General features: G+C 29.7%; 1 protein-coding gene across 1 annotated transcript; it reads left to right on the forward strand.

The window, feature by feature from the left end:
• The first annotated feature begins 317 nt into the window (after positions 1-317).
• Positions 318-1,918, forward strand: LOC105772925 (uncharacterized). The gene is made up of 3 exons (XM_052632827.1): positions 318-467; positions 605-762; positions 1,408-1,918. The coding sequence occupies exons 1-3, from the start codon at positions 387-389 to the stop codon at positions 1,490-1,492; spliced, it is 324 nt and encodes a 107-aa protein (XP_052488787.1). The 5' UTR covers positions 318-386; the 3' UTR covers positions 1,493-1,918.
• Positions 1,919-13,959: the final 12,041 nt, after the last annotated feature.

Below are 13,959 nucleotides of genomic sequence, written 5' to 3' on the forward strand. Positions count from 1 at the left end.
TTACTCGGAACTTCAGCATTTTACTCTTTTTAAGAAATGAAGCTTAGAGGAGATCATCGGTTTTCATGGAGGATTTTGAAAATAGTACTAAAAATGTTAGGCATTAAGTTGATTTTAAAAAGAAAAATCTCGAGTACCACCATCAGTCTTTAATATTTTTTATATAAAAAATACATTAAAAGTTTTATAAGTAAAATATTTGAGAGAGGTGAAATATGATGTAAAAGTAGAACCATATGAATTGTTGGAGTTTGGGTTATTCTTATTATTAACTACCAAACCGGCTATAACCCTAAACCACTGAACCCAACGGAGAAGAAGCGCTAGGAATTTCTATTGGGTAAAGTCTCCGGCTTTGCTTCTCAAACTCAAGATCTGAAGATCCAATGGAGAAAGAACAATCAGCAGGAGGCGATATATCATCAGCCCAAGCTGTTTTACTTGGAGCTTTAGCTCCTGGTGTCAACGTCGGTTCTGTTTTCCTTCTCTATGATCTGCCCCCGCCCCCCGCCCCCCCCCCCCTCTGGCTTCTCTTTTTAGATATTTACAATATTTGCAGCCATATTTATTTATGTAGTTTCTAATGAACGATTTTGGGTTTCAGGGTCCTACATGGAGTACTCTAAAATTAACGTTTTTGATGTTAGGTCTTTGCCTTGCTCTCATGTTGGGTTTAGCATTCTCCTCTACTGATTCCTCCTTGATTCTTCATGTTGCTTTCCTTGTTCTCATTGCCATCACGCTCTTCTTGCTTCTTAACTGGTATTACTATCTATGCTAACCCCCCCCCCCCCAATTATCTTTTGTGTTGAACATGGATTTATAGTCTTCTAGCTTTATATTAGTTTTTGCAGTTGCTTTATTTGCTATTTATGATTTAAATGAAAATCATAGGATTTTGTATGATCATTTGGCACTTTCTATGTTAGATCTGAGAGGATACTTTAATTGTCAAAAGGTATTTGTACCATAATTACCATGATTCTCTCAGACTTTAATGGTTTGGTATTTTAGCATTTGAAAATTTCAGTGTTTTGTCACAAACATGATGGGTTTTAGCATGCTCTTCTGATATAATGGTGATATATTAGATATCAGTTTGGATTGAACCTGCCTGTTATCATGGCACATAACATGGTTTAGATAGACATGGTGAGTAGGGAGCTCGGAATTTTGTTTTGAAAATGTCGATTCTTGCATGCTCGCATAGTTCTTTTTCCAGTTTTAGAACAATAAATTGGAGGGAAGAATGCGAAAGTGACTGGTTCTTATAATGCTAGCAGTAATTATATGCATAGGGATGATGATATTTGAAATAGCAAAATTGAATCTTAAATCTTTTCTAATTGGAAACTGTTACTTGACATACACCCTGAATTTGGTTGATTGGATGGATATCTTATGCAGGTTTCTTGAACAGACCGGTTTGGTTTCTGTTGAGCGCCAAATGCAGGAGATGGACTTAATACCGAATAATCGTAAGAGAGAATGAACAAGAATCAATTTAACAGAATGAACTGAGTTTTCTTTTTCTTAACTTTTGAATTGCATTACGGGTGAAGATGTCATCAAACACAAGGAAAGGTGGAGGATTTGAGAATGAGATGGCATTTCTAAGAAAAACATGTTAAAGAGAAGTGTTAGCAAATCATGTTGCTTCATTTTTCTTTCCCGGGAATCACATCGGGGACGCTGATCATTAGTCGCTCTTTGCTTCCTTCTCCTTATGTTTGCCCTTCTTGGCCTTGATGAAGCAGAAGCATGAGCAGCATGGGAGTTGAAGCAAAAACTTCATATTTCTTGTACTGATGATTCATTTGCAAAAATTGAGATTTATATAGAACTCCAATCTTAGTTTTCTTGTAAGGATTAAATATATTCTAATATGGATGCCATTACTGAGGTAGGATTCCTAGCATATCAATGACATATTCATAGCCATTGGATGTCTTATGCTTCTTTGTGTGGGTCATGTTAGGGCTTTTTCTCCTCCTTTTCCCCCAAATGAATAAAGTCCATGCTTTTTTTGTTATTTTCCTTGGCAAAATAAAAGACTTATGTTTTGAAAGGAACACAAAGAATCTGGTTGACCCTGTTCAAGGGTTTCAATTAATAATCTTTACCAACTAGTTGTAGGATGTCTCAATAATAATAATAATAAATAAAGAGACGATGGTTTCTTCACTGCAAATCTTTTAGTAATTTTTATCAAAGATAATTATTTGACAAAATAATTACCCTAATGTCTTAAAATAAACAAACATAAAATATTGGGTTTGAAGGGTAAATCAGAGATTAATAGATGTCTTGTTGATGTGCTTAGTTGAAGTACATCATGTGCTTAGATGTATGTATATATTATTGTATTTTTAAATCCTATTACTCCGAATGCAAATTTGATTGAATTCCTCTAATGAGTGTTTTTATTGAATTTTAAATCTTTTATCTAATAATACATACTATTATTGGTATATCGTGTCTTTTTCTAAACAATGCTCTTATAGTTATCATTATAATTCCTAAATGTATATATCTAACTTGGGATATTTCTTTTAATCATCTTAATTTTGTCTTTAGTAAACTGTGGGATTTACGTTAATCGCCTCTAGCATCTTTGGCAAATGTATTACCACTTACTTTTTATATATATCTTTGACACTAGATTTTACATTTAGATATTTTATAAATTTCTTCTTTAGAAATGATTTTATTAATCTTCTAACATTTCATCATAAAAGTAGTTTTCTTCTCGATTATATTCCCTAATTTTATATTTTGTTGTTCGTTCTTAGGAATTTTTCTAATTGATTATTAAAAGCGCTTCCTATATTAAACACAAATATATATTCTTCATCATCCGTGTCAAAATCTATTTCGATATTAAATCGTATAATATTTCCTCGAGATTTATTTACTCTTCGAACATATTTTTGAACCTTGTTCTTCAAGTGTTTTAATAATTTTCTTGCACTTTTCCCTTATTAGGACAATTTGGTGCTATATAACCTTCTTCATCACATATGAAACATTTACATTTTTGTTTTTAGGATTTTCGAAGTTTTTCTTCTAATGAATCTTTCCTTTTATTATAACCGAATTTTTCTTGTTTCTGGTTTCCATCTAACTAGCTTATATCTTCTATTTTTCTTTTTATGTTTTTTATAAGTATTTGGACGTCTTGATTTACATCCAAATTTCCATTCATTTTCTAGAATTTTTGTACAATGCTTATTACTTAGTTTATGCTTAACTTGTTTAGAAGCTTTACTTTGTAAACAATAACTAGTTATTCTTTCTTTTGCAAAATTAATTCTATTTCCTATAGAATCTATAGTTTCTGAATCCACTCCAGATATTTTACTGTGCTTTCTAAATAAGAATCATATTTTTTATACAAATCTCATCCCATGGTGGTGGTAATTTATGGTATGACAACACATAACTAGACAGACTATCTTGATATTTTTTATCAGTATAGCCACAAAATCATGTTTTTAGAATATAAATTAACCCTATAATAGATCTTTAGGAGTTTGAATCTGGTTTATTAACTGCCATTTTTGTTCTTTTTCTTTTTCCGATTCTTCCCATCTTCTTAGGAATTGTAGAACATTTCCTTGAAATGTTCCAACAAAGTAATTTAAATTTTTTCTTTTGACCACATGTTGTTGTTAACAAATATAGTCATAGACTGTGTCCAATCATCTATGGTTTTTTCATAGTCCGCCATAGGAATATTAGTTAGATCTAAATATATTCCTCCTTGAGTAACATTTCTTTTATTTAGATCATCTATCCTATGTGGGACAGGTTGAGTAGATGATTTCCTAAATTTTCGTGTTTTATTTCATTAGTAGCAATATTTTCTATTTGATTACCAAAATTCTAGTTGTATTTTCAACTTGTTCATAATTTTATTATAGGATCTTAAATAATCATCTTTTAGAAGATTCAACTCTAGTTTTATTTTTCCATAACGATCTTGATCTGCTTTTATCAGCATTCCATTAGTTCGGTATTTATATATTTTCTTCTTCATCTGTTGAAGTATTTTTTATCGATTTGTAACTTGTAACTTTTATATCTTCTAAATTGATAGAATTATCGAATTATTAGAACTACTACTACTGTTTGTAGTGTCATAGTTCAACATATAATGATAATTGAATAACATAAATAGGTCTTTATGTTTTTCATAAAGTTGTTCTATTAGTTTTCGATATTCTATTCTTTCATTTTTATCAAATGTCTTAGTGAATTTATTCTTCCAATGTTCTATAAGTTGTTTATAGGATTGGAAATCATATTTTTGTTGATAAGTATAATTTCTTTTCTGTTTTTTAGATTTTTTATGTCTTTTGTTTTTAGAAGATGATTCTTCAGAGGAAGTGTCTTCTTCTTCTAACAAGGCTAATATTATGTTACTATTCCCATTATATAAATGTCCTAAATCTATTTCTTGTTCTATATTTTTATTAATAAGAACTTGTTCTAATTTATTATTAACTTCAGATAAGATATCTTTAGATTGTTTGTTCAAATCTAATTTTGTTGCTTCTCCTAAATTATTTATTTGTTGTTCTATTGTATTTACTTTATTATATAAGTTATGAAAATATATAGAAGTAATATCTATTAAACTATTAAAACCCATACTAAGTGATGAAATATTGTTTTCAATTTTAGAGTCAATATACATAGCATGATTACAAATTTTATCATTGTATAGACAATCAATTTCTTCTATGAAATTTATCTTAGGTACCTAAAACCGTCTATTATCTTTATATTTTCTTACTTTAAAACGCCAATAGTCTCACCCAGGCATAAACAAGCTATAGTAAAATAGAATAACAGATATATGAGTTTTAAGATAAACCAACATGAAATAAACAGAACTAAAAATAAAGGATAAGAACTTACAATGAATACTACGATATTATTTCTCCAAAAAATGTTACACTGACGCTCTGATACTAGTTACAAGGAGTTTAAGGAGACAGTAGATGGTAATACAAATTTACAGAATAAAACTAGTAGTAAATGAAAGGTTTTACAAAATAGGGGAGGATGGTGGATGGGAAGTAACTTAGAGAAAAATTTCAAAACTAACTTGAATGCCCTTCTTATGCTTCCTTTATCTCATTTTATAAGAGAAATTCTAAACTCTGTTTAATTTCATTTGAATCCCGCATAGTTTTTAAGATAAAGATGATGTTTCATCTTTGATTTGATGATATTTTTTGTCCTGATGTGGTTGCTTTCACATTGCTTCCTTTTTTTGTACATAGATGTGGTTGCTTCCACATGTTGCTTCTTTTTTTGTCTGGAGATAGATGTGGTTGCTTCCACACGTTGCTTCCTTTGTCTTTTCTTTTATCCTTCTTGGATGTTATCTAGATTCACTTCTTCAATTTCATCTAGATTTAATGAATCAATTGACAATCTTGGTGAGTTCTAATTTTCCCATATATTTTTTATTTCTTCAATTATGTGTGATAAAAAATCGCCAATCTCCATGTCAACTATCTTTTTTAATAGTTGAACGGATTCTTTACTTCTATCATCCCAGTGATATCCAACTCTAGCATCATATGCCAATATTTTTCTTCCATCAGTCCAAAAGCAATAAGATTTTTGTTGAAGTAGATATTGGGTTTTGGTCATTAAATCTACTCCTGCTTGGATTTGATAATAACTGAGATTTTTGTAACACTTGCCAATATTTTTTGTCAAGTGTTCTTTCTCTTCTTTAGTTGCTGATAGGTTGGGTCCTCCGATCATTTTTTTAATGGTCCATATTTGATATGGCTAATAAAATTTTTCTTTTTCAACTATACCAATAAGGCTACTGATTTCAAGATGAAAGTAATAATAAAAATCATCTTCATATACCATACGTAATAACATAATTTTAATAAATGCTGGAAAATATTTTAATAAATGAAAAGAAAAATTTTGAGCCGTTATTTCCCTAACAAAACCCCATTCGATACTGTTTATATCAAATGGTTCATGATTGATTCTAAACTTTATAGTAGAGAAATTTTCATCTAAATCATTTGTAAAAACATAAGCTTGTAGAAAGTATTCGAAAAAACTTTTTGAAATTGAGCTTGTTGGTTGCAAATGGGTCCATTTATTTTGTAAATATTTCTCGGTAGGATATTCCTAGCCTTATTATATAAACATAATCTAAACATTTTATTTATAATCGGGTTATTTGTTCCATTGTTAATAAAATACGTAATCTATCAAGAAGACATTTATTATCTCCTTAATATCTAAAAATTAATTTCTAGTTTTTCCCAATCTCGATATAAAATAGATTTTAATAATAAATCATGAGCTTCTTGTTCTTTACTTTTTTTTCAACTAAAAATTTTGAAAGCTTAGTAAGAGCTCTTCTAAAATTAGCTCTTTGCTCGGTAATATGGGTTTTTCATATTTCATTAATACAATTATATAATTCGAATGGTAAGCCTAGATTATAAAAATATTTTATTTCCTGAATTTGTTGTGGTTTCAACAAATTTTTTGTTGCACAAAACTTTTTTGCTCCTTTTATAATTTCGGCATAACTAGCTTGGTATGCTGAATTTAGATCTTGCAACCAAGGTAGTTGACTTACCAGTTGTGGTGTAAATGATAATTGAGTTCCAACTGGTTGCCTTACCATTTGGATATGGAACATAATATCCTTGATTAGGATAAAAAGGTACTTGAGAAAGTATTGTTACAAATCCTTGATTAGGATTTATAGATTTGAAAGTGTTCCCTTTGTTGGGTTTTTCATGAACAGTAGTCTATTCACCGACTTTTTTTAGAGGTTATTTGCCTCTATCCATGAGGCTGGCTAAGATAATCAGTAATAATATTGTCAGTTCTTTTGACATATAAAACTTCAAAATTAGAAATATATAATTCATTATACCATCTAATTCTTCTAGGTACAGTTTTCAAACTTTTATTAGTAAGGAAATGTTTAACTATCGATTATCAATTTTTATGATAAATTTTCCATGTGCTAAATATATAAGAAAATTTTTATTCATTTCTTTATAGCTAATAATTATTTTTATATATGACATAATTAATTTTATTCGGTTTAAATTTTCCCGAACTATATCCACATATTAATTCTTCGTTATTTATTGTTCTAGCTTTTAAAATACAACCCCAATGATTTTGTGAGGCATCTATTTCTAAAATTAATTTATCACCTTATTTAGATAAATAAACTTTTGGAATTTGATTGATTTCATATTTTAAATTTTCTATAATTTCCAAGTTTGTTTTAGACCGGATAAAAGGCTTATCCTTTTTTAATTTTTCATATAACATACCTATTTTTTAGATAAGTTAGGAAAGAAATTTCTTCCATAATTTATAATTCCTAGAAATTGTTGAAGTGCTCTTTGTCTTCAATTTTTTCAGGAATTCTTTTATTTTCTTGTAATATGATCTTGTAGTTTAAGATCATCTGCAGATAATTTTAATCCTAAAATTCTATTTATGTTTTTCTAGCTCTATTTTCTTAAGACTTAGTATGATTCCATGTTTTATGAATTCTTGAGAAATGATATTTAAATGTTTTCTATGTAATTGATGTATCTAAAAATATCAAAATATCATCTATATAAACTACACAAAATTTTTATATTTATTAAATTTAGAATCCATCCATCTTTGAAAGATTTGTGGTGCATTACATAATTCAAATGGCATTACTTTCCATTGATAATGTCCATTAGGTGCACTAAAGGCTGTCAAAGGTTTGGACTCTTCTGTTAGCATGATTTGCCAGAATCTCGATTTACAGTCAAATTTACTAAAATATTTCACTTGCTTAGCCTAATTAATTAAAACATCCTTTCTTGGAATAAAATAAGCATCAAAAATAATATTTTGATTTAATCTTTTATAATTAATGATCATTCTAGCTTTTTCACTTTTTATTTTGACATGATTTCTAACCATAAAAGGCTGGACTAGAATGTAGACTATTAGTTTTTCTATTAATCATTTTTCTAATAATTCTTTAATTTGTATGTCAAATTCATCTATATCTTGTTTAATATAGATCATAGGTTTAACTCTAATAATTTTATTGGGATTTTCTAATTTAATATCACAATATCTAGGGCTATTTTGCCATAATTTTAATGGTTCTTCACTAAAATTATTATATAATATTTTAAACAACCAATAACTTGTTTCAAGTTGTTTAATTTGTTATTTTCTTGGTGGTGAACATTTTTTATCACAAACAAATTTATGATTTTCTACTAATGGTATTTCTATAGAAGTTTTTTCTACTAATAACATAATTAAATTTCTATCAATAGAAAATGGCAAATGTTGATAAATAAAATTATTACCTAATAGTATATCTCCATGCATTTCGGAAAACATGATATTTTAGGTATTACAAATCTTACATTATTTATGTAAAGTGGTACGTTTCTAGCTTTATATTGAATTATGGTTTTGTTACCATCTATTCATATAGCTCTTATTGGATGCTTCATAGGTTCCCATTTTTCTAAAGGAATGACATTTTTCTACAACTACTAGTTGTACGTCCAAGATCAAGTAAAGCATGTAAAGAATATGTTTTATATTCTCTAAATTGAAATGTAATTTTAATATATGTAATATTTCCTAGATTGAAAATTGAAAATGTAATCACATCACTTGTTCCAAGTTTCATTTGTTTGAGTATTATTGAAGTTTGTATTTCTTCCATTCTAGTGTTTCTAGAAGATCTGAGTTTCCACTTGGTTTTGTGGGAAAAATATGAATATGAATTGTTTTCATTCCTATTGGTGTTGAAGATATAGAACTTCTACTTGGATTTTCCTCATCTTCCTCTATTTTAGTATTTGAAGGTAAAACCAAATTATCATTTGTATTGTTATTGTCAAATTTTAAAATATAATTTATCACCAAGCAACACATATTCTATTGTACTTCTTGGTTTACAAGTACTTGCACTATTTATCCTTTCTATCATTCAATCTCTTGGAATTGATAGATCTCTTAAATGTAATTTTTTGGTTGTATTTTAATAGTGATTTTATTAGGTTCAAAGAGTTCAATAATTTTATTATTAATTTCTTTGATTCCTACTTCTGCTATATTAGTATATTCATTAATAGAAGTCCAATTGATTGCTAGATCTTCTGCTAATCTTTCCTCATATGTAACCGACTTTCAAACCCACTCTTCTGATTTTGTAGGCCCCAAAAAATAGTCATTTTAGTAATTTTAATATTTTATTAAAATGATTAGATTTTGAGGTGATCCAATCACACCTAATTAAAAAAGATTGGTGGCGACTCTGTCTTCCTTTTCAAAAATGAAATAAGTCGGGACAAAAAAAAACAGTTTCAATATGTATGTTTGTAAATGAGGATTGCTTTGCATACCAAGTAATAGAATCTAATGCATGAGGCTAAAATGAATATATATAAGTTTTTCATCATATGTTTAAAGGTGTATAGATGTGTCAAGAATAAGATTTGGCATTTATTTAATGCCTATAAGGTGATGAGTTAAGATTTTGGGTCATTTCGACCATTTGGAGTTGGTGTTTTGTAGGTTTGAGGCTAATAAGGTAAAGTTTGGAGGAAATTGTCTTCATAGTCGTGAAATCCCCCTGCTGGTGTCATGACATTAAGCCCCCTATCTTTAAGGTTGCGACATTCCTTTGTTGAAGTTGCGACGTCAACTTCATGTCTTCTTAGTCGCTACTCACCCTAGATGAAGTCATGACACCATGCTACTACCCTTAGTGCCGCCATTCATCCATTGGTGTCGCGACAACACCCTATTTTAATTGTTTTTACATTTTAAACCCTCAATTGTTACTAGAGTTCTATAAAAGCTTTCTTAAGCTTACTTAGAATCCATATTTGAATAAATAATGTTTTTAAAAAAAATTTAAACTTAATTGTTTACATAATTGTCTTTATTGATATTGTAATAAAAATTGTAGTTGCTTCAGCAATGAATATGGCATTTCACATCTTGGATTCGATGAACGGGTTAGGAGTGGGGTGTTACACTTTGAATCATTTGCCTCCAACAGATAAGATAACCAGACATCTAATGTACTATGATTCTAGTTGGTTTGACAATGAATATCAAGATATGCCAAACTTTTCTAGCCACCCTACAGTCACGAAAGGCATGTAAGCATGTTTCAATTATAGCTTGGCAGATAAAGCAAATAGTAGAATAATCCACTTTCTTATTGTACACATTCAACACAGCAGGGATGTAATTATTGAGAAATTTCCAATTTCCTAGCTTAATCTTTTCTAGGACATTATGTTGCCAAAATTTAGTGTAAAAGTGTCGAGTTAATTGTATAAGCCGATAGGTAGTAAAGGGAAGATTAGAGAGCATGGCCTTGTACCTACTATTCACTATTTAAAAGTATGTATTATCCAATCACCATATTAGCTTATTAACTTGGCCATACTGAGCAAGCAAATCGTTGAGAAATAAATCCATATCAACTACATCGAATAAGATACGAACCTATACCTCAAGTCGTCAACGCCTTAAATTCCTCGCAAAAACTAAGTGGTAGTAAAAAAACACAACATAGCATACATCAAGATCGATTGCAAAATGGATTTGACAAACATCTCTTTGCCACCTTGAGACAAAGAACAGACACTCCTACTATCAAAACACCATTGAAATAAAGATAAGCCTCCCTCTTATATCGTCCACTGCAAGAAGACCTAAATACTTTCAAGGTTATCCAACTAGTAAATACCCAAAACTAACTCCACATCTACGCGATTCTAATCCTCTACATTTGAGTTGTAAAAGACCATCGACTTGAAAAACTTAATAACCTGACCCAAAAAATCCTAGTACTCCAAAAAAACCTATAGAACAACCTCTACCCTAGCTTATGTAGTATCCCAAAAAATTAAACTAACATATGCAATGAATAGGTGAGTGATAGACGGACTACGGTGACCAATGCTATGTTGGATATGGTGCCCTGAGTGTAGTATATTTGTTTTTACACTTGTAATTTTTTTCAAACAAATTAGTTCATAAAATTATTCATAAATTACATTAATATCCTTTTTATGATGTCCTCATGTGGTTTTTGCATGTAAAACAAATATTAACTCAATGGTTGTCAATTTTTAACTAATACTAAGCGGTATTGTATGTTTGGGTCTAAATACTGAAAAATAACTTTTATTAGTAGATGAACCTAAACATGTAATTAGTCTAATCGAAAATGAGTAAATCGATTGAAAGACTAATATGTCGTCTGTCAAGTCCAATTGGGGAGATACTTTGTCTTGGGCATCGAAACAGATGACTTCTAGAAGATAGAGATATAAATGTGACTAACAGGGCTAACAGTGCATCGAACTAGACCCAAGCAAAATAGATCCTGAATTCGTTTATGGATTTACTCACTTGTGATGTTCATGGTGTGACATATCTTAATCTTGAGTGGATGATGGATTATGTATGCATGACTTGTATATTTTGATGTAAGTAAATGCCTGAGTTCAAATAGATAATGGACCGAAAGTTAGTGCGTTGGGTATATGACTTCTGTAGTATGTAGAATCATTCAAAGTAGTGAAATTCATAGCCCCAAATATTGGTAAATGATATCCTCTTATTGACATTACATGATAGACGAAAACTAAATGTGGTCATGGGTCGTTCATCTTCGTGATGAATGACTTAATTACTAGTTGATAGTAGTTGACTTTTTATGAAGGAAGATGTAATGGTTACCATGAGATAAAATAAAATCATATTGAGATAGAGGATTTATCCTAAAGAGATTAATGATATCCTATGAGAGTAACACACTTGTGACAATGTATTGACGAACACTGATCAAGTAGCTTTCATAATGGTATATCATTAGGGAGAGCTCAGTCACGATACTATAGTGGAATGACTTTGTGACCAAATGAGTTTATAATTAATAGGCGAAAAGCTAGAACTTAATTAAAAATCATTTCAACCCTAATCACATATGTCTAATTGGTCCCTCCGCTAGCTCGTTGAAGCCAAAAATGAATTGTGTGTTGAATCAAATGAGCAGAAAAGGATAGAAATGGTAAAGTTAAATAAATGGGAAACATTCGGAAATGAATGTGGGTTTCCACTAAGTATGGAAATAACTTGAGAATTAATTTATAATTTTTTGAATTATTAATTAATTAATTAATTGAAGTTAAAAAATGGGATAAATTAATTGGTCATTCTAAATTTGTTGAATGTAGAAAATTAAATATATTTTTATAGATTCTTTTATAATAAAGTTGTCATGATTTTAAAGGAATTAAAATTGAGTTGAGAAAAGAATATTTAATTGGAAAATTAATTAATTTAAATTAATTTAGTAAATAATATATATTTTTGAGAAATAGAAAATTATGTATTGGGTTGGATTAAATTATAAAATGATGGGTTAAAAGTCTAGGAAGCACATATAATTGGACCCAATATAGGTGAAGCCCGAATCCCTATCCTAATACATATGAAAGGAAGCACACCCTATTAGCCCCCTCTCTTGTAGTTTGACTAAGGGATTATTTTCTATTAAATAGACATTAAATTTATTCTACTAGTTCAACTAGGGTTTCACTTTCTTTCCCTATAAATAGATGGCAACGATAGGGCTAAAAACACAAGAAGTGATACATAAATTTGAAGTATTATTATTCTTCTTGAAAATAGTAAAAAATTATTTTTAGGTATAATTTTTATTTTTCAGAAATAACAATTCTACTAGTTTTCATTAAAGAGAGAGTTTTATTTTCCTACTGAAAGTAAAGTAAATAATTTCTAGTTCAGTGTTTGATTTGAATTGTTTAAGCCCACACTCGAAGTAGTTCATGATACGAGAATAGTGGAGAAGGCCACTCATTGAAAGTCGGGAATGATAGGGATCCATCTTGCCTAAAACACAGGTGCGATTTCGGGAAAAGTTTATTGTTATAAATATCACAAACTGGCTCTGTTTTCAATTTTTTATATTTCACTGCGCAAGAGAATCACTTTTGAACTGAATTTTTTTCAATAATTAGTATCAGAACCAATTTGTGCTATGTTTATAGTATAAACTGATACCAAAATTTTTCTCTCTTCTTCATGTGTGATTGAATTTTGATAAGATATGACATTCTTATAATTATCATGTTTAGGGATATGTGTGTGAATGAGAATATGTTATTATTTTATTATTTATATGATAAAATAATTTTGCTAATGTTGTGATTCCTAGAAATTTGAATGTAATTATTATTAATTTTGGGAATGTAATTAGATCGTGGACTATCATCTCCATGTAGGATTTATTTATTTTATTATTTTAGAATAATTTATGTAAGCTAAAAACGGACATCAGACTTATGTAACTAATATTTTTACGAAACCCAAAAAATCAATATGCATCCAAGCTAATCGAGATGACACAAACACGACCCAAGCAAATCGGAAAAATATTGGCGGTGGTCCAACAGCAAAAGTTGGTGGTTCGATGGTGGGGATCTACGGTAGAGGTTGGTTGTGAAGGTCGGCGTTGGTGGTCAATAGTGGTCAACGAATGTCCAGCGGTGGCCAACGGTGATGGTTAGTAGCGGGCCGACGATGGCCAGCGGAAGTCTAACGATGAGGTGATGGCGACGTGAACTGGTATGGCAGTGAAAGCCCATTGTGGCAAAATAGAATACCTAAAGTATGCTTTAGGGTGATTTTGTAATTTTATAATTTTCCTAGAAAGGAATCATGGAAACTTTGGCTGGTCAGGGTCATTTAAATTTTATACTTTTATTTATGATAGCATGATGATATTTATTTGACTGAAAATTTATGTTCATGCATATGTATAATAAGCATGCCATATAGTTTAAAGAAAGAATGTCATATGTACTTGCCATGCATTTATTAATT

Source organism: Gossypium raimondii, chromosome 6, assembly GCF_025698545.1.
Source record: "Gossypium raimondii isolate GPD5lz chromosome 6, ASM2569854v1, whole genome shotgun sequence".
Classification (NCBI taxonomy): Eukaryota; Viridiplantae; Streptophyta; class Magnoliopsida; order Malvales; family Malvaceae; genus Gossypium; species Gossypium raimondii.

Bases quoted from the DNA above. Each gene is read 5' to 3' on its own strand.
- LOC105772925 (XM_052632827.1), top strand. From the start codon at position 387: ATGGAGAAAGAACAATCAGCAGGAGGCGATATATCATCAGCCCAAGCT. The intron at 468-604 runs GTCGGTTCTGTT...TTTGGGTTTCAG, and splicing joins CTTTAGCTCCTGGTGTCAAC to GGTCCTACATGGAGTACTCT. The intron at 763-1,407 runs GTATTACTATCT...TATCTTATGCAG, and splicing joins CTCTTCTTGCTTCTTAACTG to GTTTCTTGAACAGACCGGTT.